At 41.6% G+C, this 14,230-nt stretch overlaps 2 protein-coding genes across 2 annotated transcripts in view; both read left to right on the top strand.

Annotated features, from left to right (window-relative positions):
• Positions 1-11,795, top strand: part of mgat4a (alpha-1,3-mannosyl-glycoprotein 4-beta-N-acetylglucosaminyltransferase A) — a 32,434-nt gene extending 20,639 nt beyond the window's left edge. Inside the window, exons 4-16 of the mRNA XM_083921164.1 lie at positions 2,259-2,392; positions 2,503-2,549; positions 2,659-2,772; positions 3,827-3,902; positions 4,482-4,596; positions 5,036-5,166; positions 5,254-5,361; positions 5,458-5,532; positions 6,249-6,367; positions 8,239-8,317; positions 8,648-8,708; positions 9,136-9,248; positions 9,366-11,795. Coding sequence (XP_083777290.1) covers positions 2,259-2,392; positions 2,503-2,549; positions 2,659-2,772; positions 3,827-3,902; positions 4,482-4,596; positions 5,036-5,166; positions 5,254-5,361; positions 5,458-5,532; positions 6,249-6,367; positions 8,239-8,317; positions 8,648-8,708; positions 9,136-9,248; positions 9,366-9,392 — 1,199 coding nt within the window. The 3' untranslated portion in view covers positions 9,393-11,795. The remainder of the gene's footprint in view (positions 1-2,258; positions 2,393-2,502; positions 2,550-2,658; positions 2,773-3,826; positions 3,903-4,481; positions 4,597-5,035; positions 5,167-5,253; positions 5,362-5,457; positions 5,533-6,248; positions 6,368-8,238; positions 8,318-8,647; positions 8,709-9,135; positions 9,249-9,365) is intronic.
• Positions 11,796-12,556: 761 nt separating this feature from the next.
• On the top strand, positions 12,557-14,130 carry coa5 (cytochrome C oxidase assembly factor 5). The gene is made up of 3 exons (XM_083921200.1): positions 12,557-12,749; positions 13,592-13,675; positions 13,848-14,130. The coding sequence occupies exons 1-3, from the start codon at positions 12,648-12,650 to the stop codon at positions 13,887-13,889; spliced, it is 228 nt and encodes a 75-aa protein (XP_083777326.1). The 5' UTR covers positions 12,557-12,647; the 3' UTR covers positions 13,890-14,130.
• The last annotated feature ends 100 nt before the right edge of the window (positions 14,131-14,230 follow it).

Below are 14,230 nucleotides of genomic sequence, written 5' to 3'. Positions count from 1 at the left end.
CACATGACAAAACAAGAGCATCATTGTGAAACAGAATCCGATTTTTTTTCATTATCGTTGGAAGCCAAAACCATGATTGAAACTTAATATTGGATAAGTCGGCCAGCCCTACTGTCCCCATTGGGCAACCCTGCTCCTGGAGAGCCACTGCCCTGCATGTTTTAGATATCAGCCAAGTCTAACACACCTGAACAGGGAGAAACCTAAAACATGCAGGGCAGTGATACAAAGCAGTGTACATGTTATGCAAAACATTATGCAAAACCACCTTTCTGTGACCCTAGGTTTTTTCCTCCAGCAAAGGACAAGTACACCATCCAATAGACACTTCAACCACCTTGCCTCGTGTGAATGTGTACGACTGCTGTATGTTTGAGGAGGTGGTCGGAGGGGCCGTAGGCACTGATTAGCTGCCACGCTCCCGTCAGTCTGCCCCAGGGCAGCTGTGACTACTACGTAGTTTACCACCACCATGTAGGTCTGTGTGAATGAATAGAAACTGGACTCTGTAAAGAGGAAGAGAAAGCTCAACATGCAAAAGAGCGTTCACAGGCTAATAGGCAATTCTATTCTGCTGTTTAGACTTATTTTCCTTCGCATGAGGAAAACACTGATTCAGTGTCAGATAAGCAGCCTCATAATTTGTTCACATTTGCTTTTGCTGTGACGCCGCTGTGGGCTTGCTGTACACTCTGCTCTCTCATTCCCTCACTCTCTTTCACTAGTGAAAGTGATCCTTGTATTCTAGTGAGTCAAATGAACTGGCTTTATGTCTGCGACAGTCTTGTTGTGGGGAATCTCCACGCTAAAGAAGGGGCTGTCTGTTTAGCCACAACCACCGAGCGATAAGGAGATGACAATAGCCACTCTTTTCCTCTCTTTCCTCTGTCTCCCTTCATCAGCCTCTCCTCTGCTGAGTGTAATATCTGCTCCTACTTGTGACTTCAGCTCAGAGATGAACGGTCGTTTAATATTAGTGAAGAGTGGGTTTTTGCTGACATGATTTATCCCTTATTTGACTGACAACATTAATGTATGACAACTTAAGGGAGGGGAATTGAGAAAGAATTTATTGATGCCAATGCCATAATTGATTCTGCTTATCGATTTGGTTCTTTATTGACTCCGTTACTGATTCCCGATCGATTTTCTGTGTTATCAACGCATGTTTTATTATCTCTGAGTTTATTTGATCATAATGCAGATGATATAAGAGACTATTTGTACAGCATCCATGTTCTGCTAAACCTGCCTGCATGACGTTAGCATAACAGGATATTTACCGTCAGTAACAGACATGCTGCTCCGTTGGGAAGCAGTGGAACTTGAGGGTTGAGTGTCAGATCCATGGCATTCCTGGAATTTAGGCCCTTGTAGATATTTGTTTCAGCATATTGTCTCGTCGTTACTTGAAGTGATCTTTTTATAGACATTACAAGCTGCACTATTGGCGTCTTTTCTTTGTAAAATTAAGCCAGGCTTAGGACCGTTTCTTCCTCTCTGCCATGACTCCTTGTTGAGAGTTTCCAGCAGCGTAGACACGTGTTTGATGTCATTGTTTTGCAATGTGCAGCTGCCTGACTGTCAAGGGAATTGATAAGGACAACTTGGAACCGCTTCGCCAATGGAACTGGTTCTTGATTCCCATCCTTAGACGATTTAGACTGTTTAATTAACCGTTTGGTATCAAATATAAAAACACTTGAATCAGTAATACGATTATAGTGGCCAGACCCTCTCTGAAACAGTCAGTTCTGCTCTCTAGTTTCTTTGCTGTTGGCGTTGGCCCGTCTGGCTTTGTTTACTTAGCTGGCAGCAAAAGCTCATAAACTAATTTAGCTTTAGCTTTGCAGATCTCAAGATAAAAAAGGATGTTGAGCAAATGCCAGTTATGATAAACGTTTGTTACCTCTGTCTAAAGTCCAAACGTCGTTGCCTCTATGTGGTGATTCAGTGACTCTCTCTTGGAATGAATTGCTTTACATCCATGATGTAAAAGTATATTTAAAGGATACTTTATTTTAAAATCATGCAGTATAGTAGTGCAGATGCATTCCAAACTACCCCATCATTTATCCTTCCCACTGCCATCTGTCAGTCTGGGCATGAATTTCTGCTCCTGTGGATTTAGGCCAATGTAATTAGTCATTGTCTAACAAGCAAAGATGATTCTGTTTTGGATCCAATCGATTAAACCACCAACCCTGCAGCCTTTGGTACTTCCTGTTCTCACCTCACACTTCTCTTCTTCTTCTCAGTTACCATGGTGATGGGGATCCCCACAGTGAAGCGAAAGGTGAAGTCTTATCTGGCAGAGACGCTGCATTCGCTAATAGACAAGCTGTCACCAGAGGAGAAACTTGACTGTGTCATTATTGTCTACGTTGGAGAGGTGAGCGCTCCTATTTGTACAGTATGAGTCATAGCATGATGCCTCTGCACAATGAGTTACAGGAGTATGTGAAATCAGTGTGATGTGTTTTCCTTGTTTTGTCTCTGCAGACTGACGTAGACTACGTTAACAGCGTGGTCGCTGGCCTGGAGAAAGAGTGAGTGCACTTCTCTGCTTCCTTACAGACCCACAACACCGTGGAAATATTGGGAAGGAGTGAAAGTGAGACGTGCGTCACACTGTCAACATCACCTTTCTTTCTTCAGGTTTTCTACAGAGCTGAACTCGGGCTTGCTGGAGGTGATCTCCCCACCAGCTGCTTATTACCCCGAGCTCACCAACCTCAAAGAGACTTTTGGAGACTCCAAGGAGAGAGTCAAGTAAGCAACTTGCACAGCAGAGACATCTGTGTTATCTGCTTTTCCTGCTCTCACATTCAATTAGGCAAACTGTGATAGAAGTCGTTATTGTAATCATTGAGAAATCAGCCTTGAGAGAAATGAAATGCAGAAAAGCTGGGATGATGAGGATTGCAGAAAAAGTAGAAGGATGAGTCGGGGGGGGGGGGGGGGGAGGGAGCGAGCAAGGAAGGGAGAGCTTTTACTGTAGGTAGGCTGCTTGGGTACTTAGTATTCCACGGGCGTTTGTCAAAGTTAGATCAAGGTCATCAGAAGCAGCACCCTCTATCTCTTTCTCTCTGTAGTGTTCCCTCTTACTATCCTATGTACTTATCTTGTCTTTACAGTCAGCTAACAACTGGCTTCATTAGGAATCTGGTTATGGTGCAGTTTGTACCAACTACTTACCGTATGTACTCTGATAATGGCCTTTAGGCCCAGAGGACTGTGTTATGTTTGTATGTGGGTGTTTGAGCCAGATGCTTCTGGTGGCAACCTGAACAGTCAGTATTCTGTTCAACATGGAGCACAGTATAAAAGTATTATATATATGTAAGACACTTGTTTTATGTGTGTGTGCAAGCATCCGAGTGAACGGCATAGAAAAAGGCTTATTAATGTACATTCCCTCACAGGTGAAAATGCAGCAACACTCAACCACCTTGCTGAGTTCAGTGTGCATCCTTGCCCTCATTTATTGCATCTGTTCACCTGAGTATTAAACGTGTGTGTGTGTGTGCCGCCTTCAACACCTGCACCCCCTGGAAACATTACAAACACCTGCAGCCCGCGGTGAACAAAAGCCATGAGTCAGACTGCAACAAGGGCAGATCATTCAGATCAAACAATTAGTGTGACAGCAGCATCGGTTTATAAATTATTCAAATACAATCTGTTGTTCAGTGAACCTGGGAATAACTGATGTGCACATAAGAGCTTTCTGCACACAGGGTAACTTTTAAATTGCCCTAAAGGTGATTTTACTTTTTTATGCGTGTAAAGTTTTATTATGTGTGTTGATTTCTTCTTTGTTTAGATGGAGAACCAAGCAGAATCTGGACTATTCCTTCCTCATGATGTATGCTGTGAGCAAAGGAGTTTACTATGTCCAGGTATGTCCGTAAATAGATGGTTGGATAAAACAGATGTTCCCATAGCAACTTGTTGGAGTGGATTTTAAGAAGGGCTCTCTAGACAGATACTCATATGTTACAGCGTGAAAACCTGTTACTAGGCAAACATCCGAGCCTGTGTTGTTTTCATCAGAGCCGAGCCAGTTTCACTTATTCTTGACCTAATCCTTTAGACTTCCACAGCTCTTATCTGTCCTCTTTGCTAAAATAGCCGTCCGATTTGGGAATATATATATAAATGTATAAATGTTTACCCTCAGCAGATTTGAAATGCCAGCCATTCCACGGTTTAATTTCACTGTTAATCTCCTGTCCTTCTGTCTCATGCATGGGGTCTGTCATTTCCATTCTCTGCTCTCACCTGGAGAGAAGAGGTATCGTCTGTCTGACACCTGCTGCTACTCTAGTTTAGCGACTTTCTTAGCTAAGTTCAGAGTGCTGTACTTGAGTGAATGTAGATGAGTCTCATTTCTGCCTCTCACCCCCTCCATCAACAATAAACCCCAACTCGTAAAGGGGTTTCTCCTGTCTTACATTTCGTTCTCTCTGCTCCTTCAGCTGGAGGATGACATTGTGGCCAAGCCCAACTACTTCGCCACTATGAAGAACTTTGCCCTGCAACTCTCGTCAGAGGACTGGATGATCCTGGAGTTCTCTCAGCTGGGCTTCATTGGTACGATCCGTAACACACGATCAATACTCTGCATACACCGTAGGGTGGGGGTGTCTGTCAAGTTAAGCGAGATCTGCAACGCCAAACAATAGCTTATACAACAATAATTATTCTCTTAACTCAGGATTTTACAATCCACTTGGCAAAGCATTCATATGCTGGAAGACTTGTTGGATTTGAAAAGCAGTCAAATGTGCTGTGGATGGATCTGAATATATTGATCGGCATAGAAAGGTCATTGTAAAGTACTATGATTTGGCAGGGAAAAGCGATTCCAAATAAAGCCCGTCGCTACAAAATTTAAATGAGGAATGGTAACATTAACAAGTTCAAGTAAAACAGAATTTTTGTTCAGATTAATGCTTTAATTATCTTGTTGATGTTTCTGAGCAGGATCAATAAACATCTATAAACCGCCTTTGTTCTCTCTTTCCTCCAGGAAAAATGTTCCAGGCTCCAGACCTAAACCTCATTGTTGAGTTCATCTTCATGTTTTACAAAGAGAAGCCCATCGACTGGCTGCTGGACCATATTCTCTGGGTCAAAGTCTGCAATCCTGAGAAAGACGCGGTACGCACTGTGATTACTGTATGGATATCATCAGTGTCTGTAAAGGGGAACGGGTCCTCATCATTCTTCCTTTGTCCTTTTTCAAAGAAACACTGCGAGCGACAGAAGTCCAGCCTACGTGTGAGGTTCAGACCCTCCCTGTTCCAACACGTGGGACTCCATTCTTCTCTTGCTGGAAAGATCCAAAAACTCACGGTGAGTCTCACGCCCTCACAGTAATTTTTTTTGCATCCACAGTAGAGGCTACTTCCTGTGTAAAAATGTTGATTTCCTCTGTGTCTGTGTCTGTAGGACAAGGACTTCCTGAAGCCTCTGCTCCACAAGATGCATGTCAACCCCCCGGCTGAGGTTTCCACTTCAGTGAAGGTCTCATGTCAATCTAACGCATATTATCTCTAGATCTTTACTTTGCAGTTATCTAGTTCACTGGTTCCCAACCTGGGGGTCCCAACTCCCTGTACGGTTTCACCAGTGCTTCACGATTTATCAAAATATATACAGTTGGTGGCCTATTTCTCAGCATTTTATTCATTAATGCAAAGAATACTAGATGAAACTTTATGTCTGAAGTATATTATTTAAGATATAAAAGGATAAGGGCATGGTGAAAACCTGAACACAGTTATGAAGTTGAAACAACCAATCGCTAATAGAACTATGGCTAAGCGTCAGGGAGAAGAAAACACTGAATGTATCCAAAAAGAAGCCTTATTGAGTATGTATGGTTGTAAAAAAAAAATAAAAAATTGTATTGTATTAAATCACTGCTAAATCTTCTAAGGAAATATTCTGCTCAAAATTCATCCACATCGCTCGATATGCAAAATTGCGTTGACTATTTGGGTTAATTGTAGTTGTTCAGTTGTTCTCTACTGTTATTGCTGTGCATTGAATATAATATGAAATATCCATAAAATATGTCACTTATTCTTGGTCATCGGTTTACTAGATGATTAAAAAAGGGGTCCCCTGAGGTAAAATGTTGGGAACTGTCAGAAAATAACTATAAAAAAACAATAATTAATTTAATGCAGTGTCCTTTAATTTCAAAAGCAAAACAAAATGTCTATTATGTCCCACAGGTGTATCAGGGTCACACGCTTGAGAAGACGTACCTAGGAGAGGACTTCTTCTGGGCCATCACTCCTACTGCAGGAGACTACATCCTCTTCAAATTTGACCGACCTATTAGCATAGAGAAGTACGTATGAAGTGCTTTATTACTCTGATAGGTTTGTGTGCACAGTTTCTTATCAATTGCATTCAAATAATATGGTGAGCGTGTGTCATGCACATATTATCATCATCGTGATTGTAACATTCCAGCGCACACGCAAAAACACTTTTCACTAATTTCCGCCTGCTGCCTGCTCAGTGATTCAGGTTTAGCTTCAATGTGTGTGTGTGTGTGTGTGTGTGTGTGTGTGTGTGTGTGTGTGTGTGTGTATGTGTGTCCCGTGTGTCTCTTCCGGGATCAGGCTGAGCTAATGAGAGTGCTCTAAAATAAGCATTCTCTGGCCAGCCCCCTACTCTCTGTGGAGCCCGGGGTAGAGAGGGAGCGAGACGGTGAATGTAAAGAGAGATGAAAGCGAACCTGACTTCTTGGTTGGGAGCAGACCTGAGAGGGTTTCTAATATTTGGTCATGCGGATACTCATTTTATAGTGATGAATGCATTATCTGCTCTTGCAAAGATAAAAGGACACACAGGACAGAGAGACAAGTGTGTGAGACAGACTGTCAGTCACTCCGCAAGTAAGTGGCAGTGAATGGGAAAAGGGCCATCTCGTGTTTCACTGTCTGACTCTGGAGTGTTTTGTCTGCTTTTGAATGACACCAGTTGGCTCCGACTCTTTTGCCACACTGATTAGATAACAAATCATCGGCACTTGGTCTAGAGATACAGCGTGCTTTATGATCTGTCACAGCCTCTGTCTCCTACTCGCTGGCTGTTAGACATTTTATACAAGGAAATGGGGTGCACATGCAAATTCTACCAGAAGAAAAAACACTTGTTTCAAATAGAGTAAGGGGATGTATGATCGTTTATTCCTTCTTCCAATTTTGCCTACCTTGAACCCCCAAACCAAATCAATTATTACTATTATTATACTTTATTCCATATAGCGCCCATGCTTTGTGAATTCAAATCATAGATCGTGGTCTCGACCCACTCTATATGGAAAGTGTACTGAGAGAACTTTTTGGTTATGATTTGACACTATAAATTAAATTTAACTGAACTGATTATCCTCCAGTTGCTCTGAAATCTACTGAGTTTCCCCAGCTGGCTAAAAAGGGAGAAATACTGGAATGTATTGTTCAAAACTTAAATATATATAAAATCTGAATATGAGATCTAACGGTCAAATACAAGGGGGCATGAACACGCTGTTTCACGTAGGCAGTAGGCAGTAGGCAGCTGTTTCTTTTTACCCTGCTACACAGACTCAGTCTTTGTAGCTTGTGGTTGCTACTGTACACATATTGAGTTTCGCCAGGTGATAAAGCAGTTGGTTATGCAGGTTTGGAAGTGCAGGCTACATTTACAGGTACTGAATTAATTATTTGGGTTGTTTTAACTACAGGATCATGGATACACATTGATTTATTTATTCAAATGTGAAATGTAAAAACACCCACAAGGTTGCTGTGCTGCCTCACGTTGCCTCTGACACTGAGGTATTTATTTTAAATCCATACACGCTTCTATGTGGTTTTTAACCTTTGGAGGGCCACGTGGCCAAGTGTAGAGAGAAAAACAGAACAGCCACGTAAAAATAGAGTTGCGAGGCCCGTGCAGGTGAGCATTGCTTCCGTGTTGTGGTTTATGCAGCAGCTTCAGTCCGTGCTCCATGTATTTTGGCTGTAAAAAAGCATAAGCTTTATAAAATAAACCCTACTGACAGTTCACCCCTGATGACAAAAGGTGTGTCATACCTATTTTTTTTAATTTAATCTTTACTTATCTACTGTCCATGAGTGACTTGGTGGACTGACCATGATGAGAAAAGTGCAAAAATGCCTATCCATGGATGTGAATAATAACACAACTGCTTGATTTGATTGGCAGATTCCTGTTTCGCAGTGGTAACCAAGAGCACCCGGGGGACAAGATCGAAAACACCACAGTGGAAATACTGCCAGTTTCGGTAGGGATACACACACACGCACACACACACACACACAAACACAGACACATAGACACACAGGCAGTGTGTCACCCGTCTGTGGTGTGCTCTGCAAACGTTTTTGATTAGATTACATTGAGTGGTTGCTCTCAGGAACGTATCTTATTGATTATTGACAGGAATGTGAGCATGACAGAATAGTTTGCTTTGCCAGAGGCGATACATTCTGTCAAAGTGATTCACGCTCCCAGTGTAAGCACATATACTAGCATCTGTTTAAGTGCTGATCAATTCTCATTTGTGTGTCATATTTTACGTTATTGTGCATCTTTGCCTGTGTTCTTGTGTTAGGAACCTGGACTGCAGACCAAAGAAAAGTACAAGCGAACTGAAGACCGCTTTTACAGAATTGGTAAGTGGATTTGATGGTCTACGAGTGCGATATGTGTGCCTATAAACACACTGTCATGTCGTGGTCAGATTACACACTGACACAACCTACAGTGATAGACGATGTTTGAAAAGTGTGTGAAATGTTCTCTGTCACAGTCACTTTTTCTCTTTTTATACTTTCCAATTTCCTCTTAAGTTTCCGCCCTTCCTGCAGCCATTTTATCCTCTTAATTATTTCACTGACTTTCTTTTCTTTTTCTTTTTGAATGAAGTTTATATTCTTCCAGTGAGTCATTTAATCAGAATCGATGTTTTTTCACATTTGTTTTTTTCTCACTTGAGCTCCTAAGTGATTGGTTAATTATTGGCAGTGCACTCACCCTATAAATATGATTGATAGTGCTTGATATGACCTTGTGTGTGTGTGTATGCGCTTCAACACGCAGGTCAGTTTGAGAAGGGCGTGGCAGAGGGAACCGTAGATCCTTCCTTCAATCCCATCATAGCACTTCGGCTTTCGGTTATCAAAGACTCAGCTGTGTGGGCCATCCTCAGCGAAGTAAGCCAATCACGCACCACACCTGTTCGGCTGCTGTCCAATCAAATTATAAATACCTCTTTTCTCCAGATGCACACTGCCTCCAACAACATGTTCTGCTCTGCTCCCCTCCTGCAGATACATATAAAGAAGATAGCGGGCTGACAGGTCCTGGAGCGGGCACATGAATCACGGCTCCTGGGGGACCAAAATCTCCTAGATTGCTTACACAGAGCCTCCGGCACCTAGCAACCAGCAGTGAAGTCATTAGAGCCCACTAGAGATGCGCGCCTAAGCTTGTCTGAGGAACGCCACCTCCATGTCCCCTAATGTACTTTATTTTGCTTCTCATTGATCGATTTCTCCATTTGCTTTCTGCATCTCTCTCCATCACTCTTGTGCTCTTAATTCATTTGTGAGAATGTGAATACTACTGTCCTAAAGAACAACAGCGGATTGTGTGGAAGACACGTGTTCCCAGCTCTGGCTCTCAAAGTGACTGTGTTGTTCAGCAGCTTTGACCACAATCATAAAAAACCGCTCGGATGAATGAGGACAGATCGTCACATTTGGGGAGAACCAGTCACCTGGCCACTGGTATAGATGCTGCCAAATCCTCCTCCGTTTCTCAATGCTGCCACCTTCGGGCAAGCTGGGGCATTGCACTGTCACTAGCGCCTCAGCAGAAGCCCATGATGATCAAGAATGTTGTCATCGCTAATGGCCAGTTGCTCTCTGTTCTCGACAGAGATGACGGAGCTCTAGATCAACACCAGCCCAAACAACAATGTTTCCCTCACTCCCAGAGTATTTTCAGCCACACTCAAATACTCCACTTGTCCTGAAACACAAACTCAGGATGAGCTCTCTGTTCCAAAATCCTGCCTGTAGCCAACCAGAAACAACTTTGACCGTATTGTAGGCCAGATGCCATGGTAACGATCCCAATCCATCAAGAAAAGTACCGTAACACCTTTCTCACCTCCTGTCTGACGGGCCGTGTATGACCTCAGTGTCCATTTATAGTAAAAACCAATCAGACATTGCCTTGGCGTCATTTTCCCGAAGGAATATATTGTTATATTGATATATTATTACAGCTATGACGATCTATGAAGGTGACTTAATTTATTTGAAATAAATCTTTAATTTGTACAAGAGGTAAAATATATTTTTATTCTATTAAGAGATGTTTATGGTAGTTCAGAGTCTGTTTTATTTGTGTACTGTTGTGTTTAGTTTTTCTAAATTGCTATTGTAAATTTTCTTTTCTTCATTATTACAGCTACTTGCGTAGTTGCTTTCGTGTGCTGGTGCAAGGAGCTTGCTTGAGTCTGTACCAGGTTCTTTTCACTTGAAGCGAAACGTTAAAAACTAATAATTTTCTCTTCTTAAAGTCTAAATGGTTGCAGAGTTGTGAATAGATTCAGTTGTGGGTCAAATTGGAAAAATTGTGCCTTATATCCGGGTCCCTTAGATTGTCAACATTATTCCAATCTCCCAATCTTGCCTCACTTTGATTGCTGGATATACTAATATTTATAAAACATCACACAGTCCAATAGTGATTGGATGTTAAGAACAATATCTCTGTGTTATGCTACGTGAAAGAGGTAAATAGGGGTTTTGTACCGGATTACCATCTGAAACAGCGTGATTTGCACTGCTTTTTCACTATTTTTTGTTACCATCACATCCCTCACCATTGTACTTAAATTTCCCATCTTCCCATAGTAGATGCTCATTTCACTGAGTCCTCCAAATCTACATAACAATCTATTTTGTCCAATCAAGTATCTGTTTTTTTTCGATTGGACTGAATATAATGACTACTGATCATTGCAGAGTGCACCTTTTTGTTGTAGGATTTTGCTGAGGTTGTGTAGTACTTTCACTGATTGTAAATATATATAAAACAAGCAATGAGCATTATCTATCTCTCTTTCCCTCACTCGCTCTTTTCTGCCTTGTTTAATAGTGTCTTGAAATTCACTTCACATGTTTTGTTTGTCTGTGTGGCCAACGTTTTTGAGTGGAAGCAAGTCTTTAAGTGACTCATTTTACATCTTATTGGTTTATTCAAGTGGGGTAGTGAAGTGCCTTTTGATGGAATTGGACAACTTTTGCTAATCATGTTGTTCACATGCATAATTATAATTTGTAGTTTATAAACATTGTTTTTTTTGGTCACAGCCGGCTCCTCCACCCCCTGATCAAACCATCTTTGCTAGAGCTGTACTCAAGAAAACTTAAGTGGCTTGATCACCGCCTCTTTTTCAGATTCTGTTTTTTTTTTTTAATTGGGCGAAGATGAGCGTGAGCCACTTAACGGGGGGAACAGGTTGTTTTGAAAGGGGAGAAAGACTCTCAGTACTAAGAGGATTTGCTTCTCCCTCTGGATCCACATACAAACAGAAACTGAATGCATGAAAACAGCATGACCGGTCATGTGATCCCTCTGATCCCCCTTTCTGTGTTTGTGGAAAGTGGACTGGAGACCAAAAAAGCAAAGATAAAACTCCACACACACCCATCAGTTCATGTGCCTTCGTCATGTACATGTGTATGCCTGCCTCTGATGTTTTTGACATCATTTTTCATGGACATCTTTGAAATAAATGATAAAAAGTTGTTAGTGACGTCATGGCCATTTTTTCCCGTGTTGATTTTGTTCTACTTGCATTACTCATACCATCTGCATCACCGGGTTTGAATTCAGAACAGATGTAAAGTAACTGAGGGAAAGCAAAGCACATCTGTTGCAAACATGGAGACGAAGTGTTTGGCCTCTAGATTTTGTGTGTTATTTGTGTGTATGACTGTTTGGTTGTATGTCCCACTTGTAACTATGTAAAGTGTCCTTGAGTTCCTTGAAAGGTGCTATATTAATCCAAATTATCATAATTATCATTAGATGAGGTAAAAAATGAAAAGGAAGATTTAAGAAAAAAATGCAAATAAAAGTATTTCTCAGTAATAGTGCCAGGCATAAGAAAAGAACAGTCTGGGTTTTTTTTGCATTCCCAGAATAAAGTTTAACATTCTGGATATTTCGACTTTATTTTTTGAAATGCCAAAAAGGAAAAAGAAAATCTTCCTCCTCATGTTTTCCTTATGCCTGGCCCTAAAACGCTTCCGTATAAACAATCGCAAAATTAATTGGACACAGTTTATTTTTCTTTTCACAAATATACTGTATGATCATCTTTCTGCATTTCTTTCAAACTTCATAACAATACAGGGAAAAACTACAAGCCCTCCCAGCATGCACTTCTCTGCACCAACGTACTTCCGGTTTCCCATCATGCAACATCAGAAACATGGTGGATGAAAGCTGTCATAACTGGCTGTTAACTAACACAGTTTTGCACCTGAGTCTGTAAACAAAGCGGATATTGGTGTTAAAGTGGATTCTGTACTATGCCGAACTATTACGAGGATAAAGAGGAGGACCCCAGAGCCTGCGCCGGGATCAGGGAGGACTTCAAAGCGTGTCTGCTTCAGCACGACTGCGTGGTAAAGGTGAGAAAACGTCCTCTGTTCATCTGCACATCTGCGGTGACTGCTGTGACACAACAACAAGGCGCTGCGGTCCCGTCACTTAGTCCAACAATCTTGGAGTTAACTCAAGTCACCTTTAGTCAACCTGCACAAACATGAAGCCTCAACCTGTCACCCCGGTGTTACACACCAACTGGTTTCTACACCAACTGGTTTCTACACCAACTGGTTTCTACACCAACTGGTTTCTACACCAACTGGTTTCTACACCAACTAGTTTCTACACCAACTAGTTTCTACACCAACTGGTTGTGTCTGACTGCGGTCACGCCAGCAGCCGCTTAATATATGTTGCGCATCTATTCCTGGACTTACATAATATGTGTTGCGCATTTGTTACTACACTTACGGTACGGTTCTTACGGGTGCCCAACGTAGCCAAAATGGATTAATTTATGACTGAAGAAATTATCCAATTGCCAATAGTACGAGGGATTTGAGCTGACTTAACTCAGAATAAGATATTTATGTTAATATGTTTGCTACAGTAATAGTCAGGATACTTTACAACAAATAATACATTGAATATATTAGCAAACTTATAATTTTTCTTATGTTTAACACCGAATACCGAATATCGGCCGGCCGAAGTATCGGTCTATCACTAATGGAGAATGAGCAGAACACCGCCCTCTAGTGTCTCAAGATCGTAGTCGTACATCAGTAGTGTTTATAAACATTATTGATGTAAAAAACTCAATTTGACTTTGATAATATGTTCTTATATTACATTTGTTGGAGGAAAGGCACATGATTTTGCTCGTGAGAATGGCCCAGTGTATTCTGCTTTCTTCATTTGTCAGGAGGGGAAGATGCCGAGTGAGTGTTTGAAGGAAGGCCACTGCAAAGCCCTGCAGACGTCCTTCTTTGAGTGCAAGAGGTCAATGGTAAGTGGGAGGTCATCACATTGTACTTTTGAGGGCATTTGAACTGGTAAAGAGAACGGAGAATGTTTTATCTTCCTCTTTCCTGTCTGTAAGCTTTTCCCAAGTTAACCAGAAACATAACGAAGCAGACATTATATCTGCACACTAACAGATGTCTGTCCTCTTTTGACAGATGGACACAAGGTCGAGATTCAGAGGAAGGAAGGGATATTGAACCACGTGGACGCCGAGGCTGCCACTTGGTTGAGTCGATCCTGCAGCAACTGTAAATACATGCGATTTAAATCAACCTCACTTCAAGGATGTGTCAAGAAAGTGGGTAGAAAAGGACTACAACTATTAAAAGAACGATGCAAGGTGACGCGCAAAAGGATTACCAACTCCTCTGCAACATGTGCTTAGAGAAAACCCCGGAGCTGTCACTGGCTGGAGCTTTTTTTCTGGATGAATGAGTGTGCCGTGCTGTGTGAAACTTGATGTAATGTAATGAATAAAATGTCAAGAAAGACTTTCTATTAAAAGTTTTAATGAGGTCCTCAAAACACATCAGAGTGA

This window comes from Echiichthys vipera, assembly GCF_963691815.1.
Source record: "Echiichthys vipera genome assembly, chromosome: 10".
NCBI lineage: Eukaryota > Metazoa > Chordata > Actinopteri > Perciformes > Trachinidae > Echiichthys > Echiichthys vipera.
The sequence above is the reverse complement of the archived record's forward strand: the minus strand, read 5'-3'. Positions and strand labels throughout refer to the sequence as shown.

What these genes read in the sequence shown, in the direction of transcription:
- coa5 (XM_083921200.1), top strand. Translation starts at nt 12,648, where the DNA reads ATGCCGAACTATTACGAGGATAAAGAGGAGGACCCCAGAGCCTGCGCC. An exon ending in AGCACGACTGCGTGGTAAAG is followed by an intron (nt 12,750 to 13,591) that starts GTGAGAAAACGT and finishes TTCATTTGTCAG; the next exon opens with GAGGGGAAGATGCCGAGTGA. An exon ending in TTGAGTGCAAGAGGTCAATG is followed by an intron (nt 13,676 to 13,847) that starts GTAAGTGGGAGG and finishes CTCTTTTGACAG; the next exon opens with ATGGACACAAGGTCGAGATT.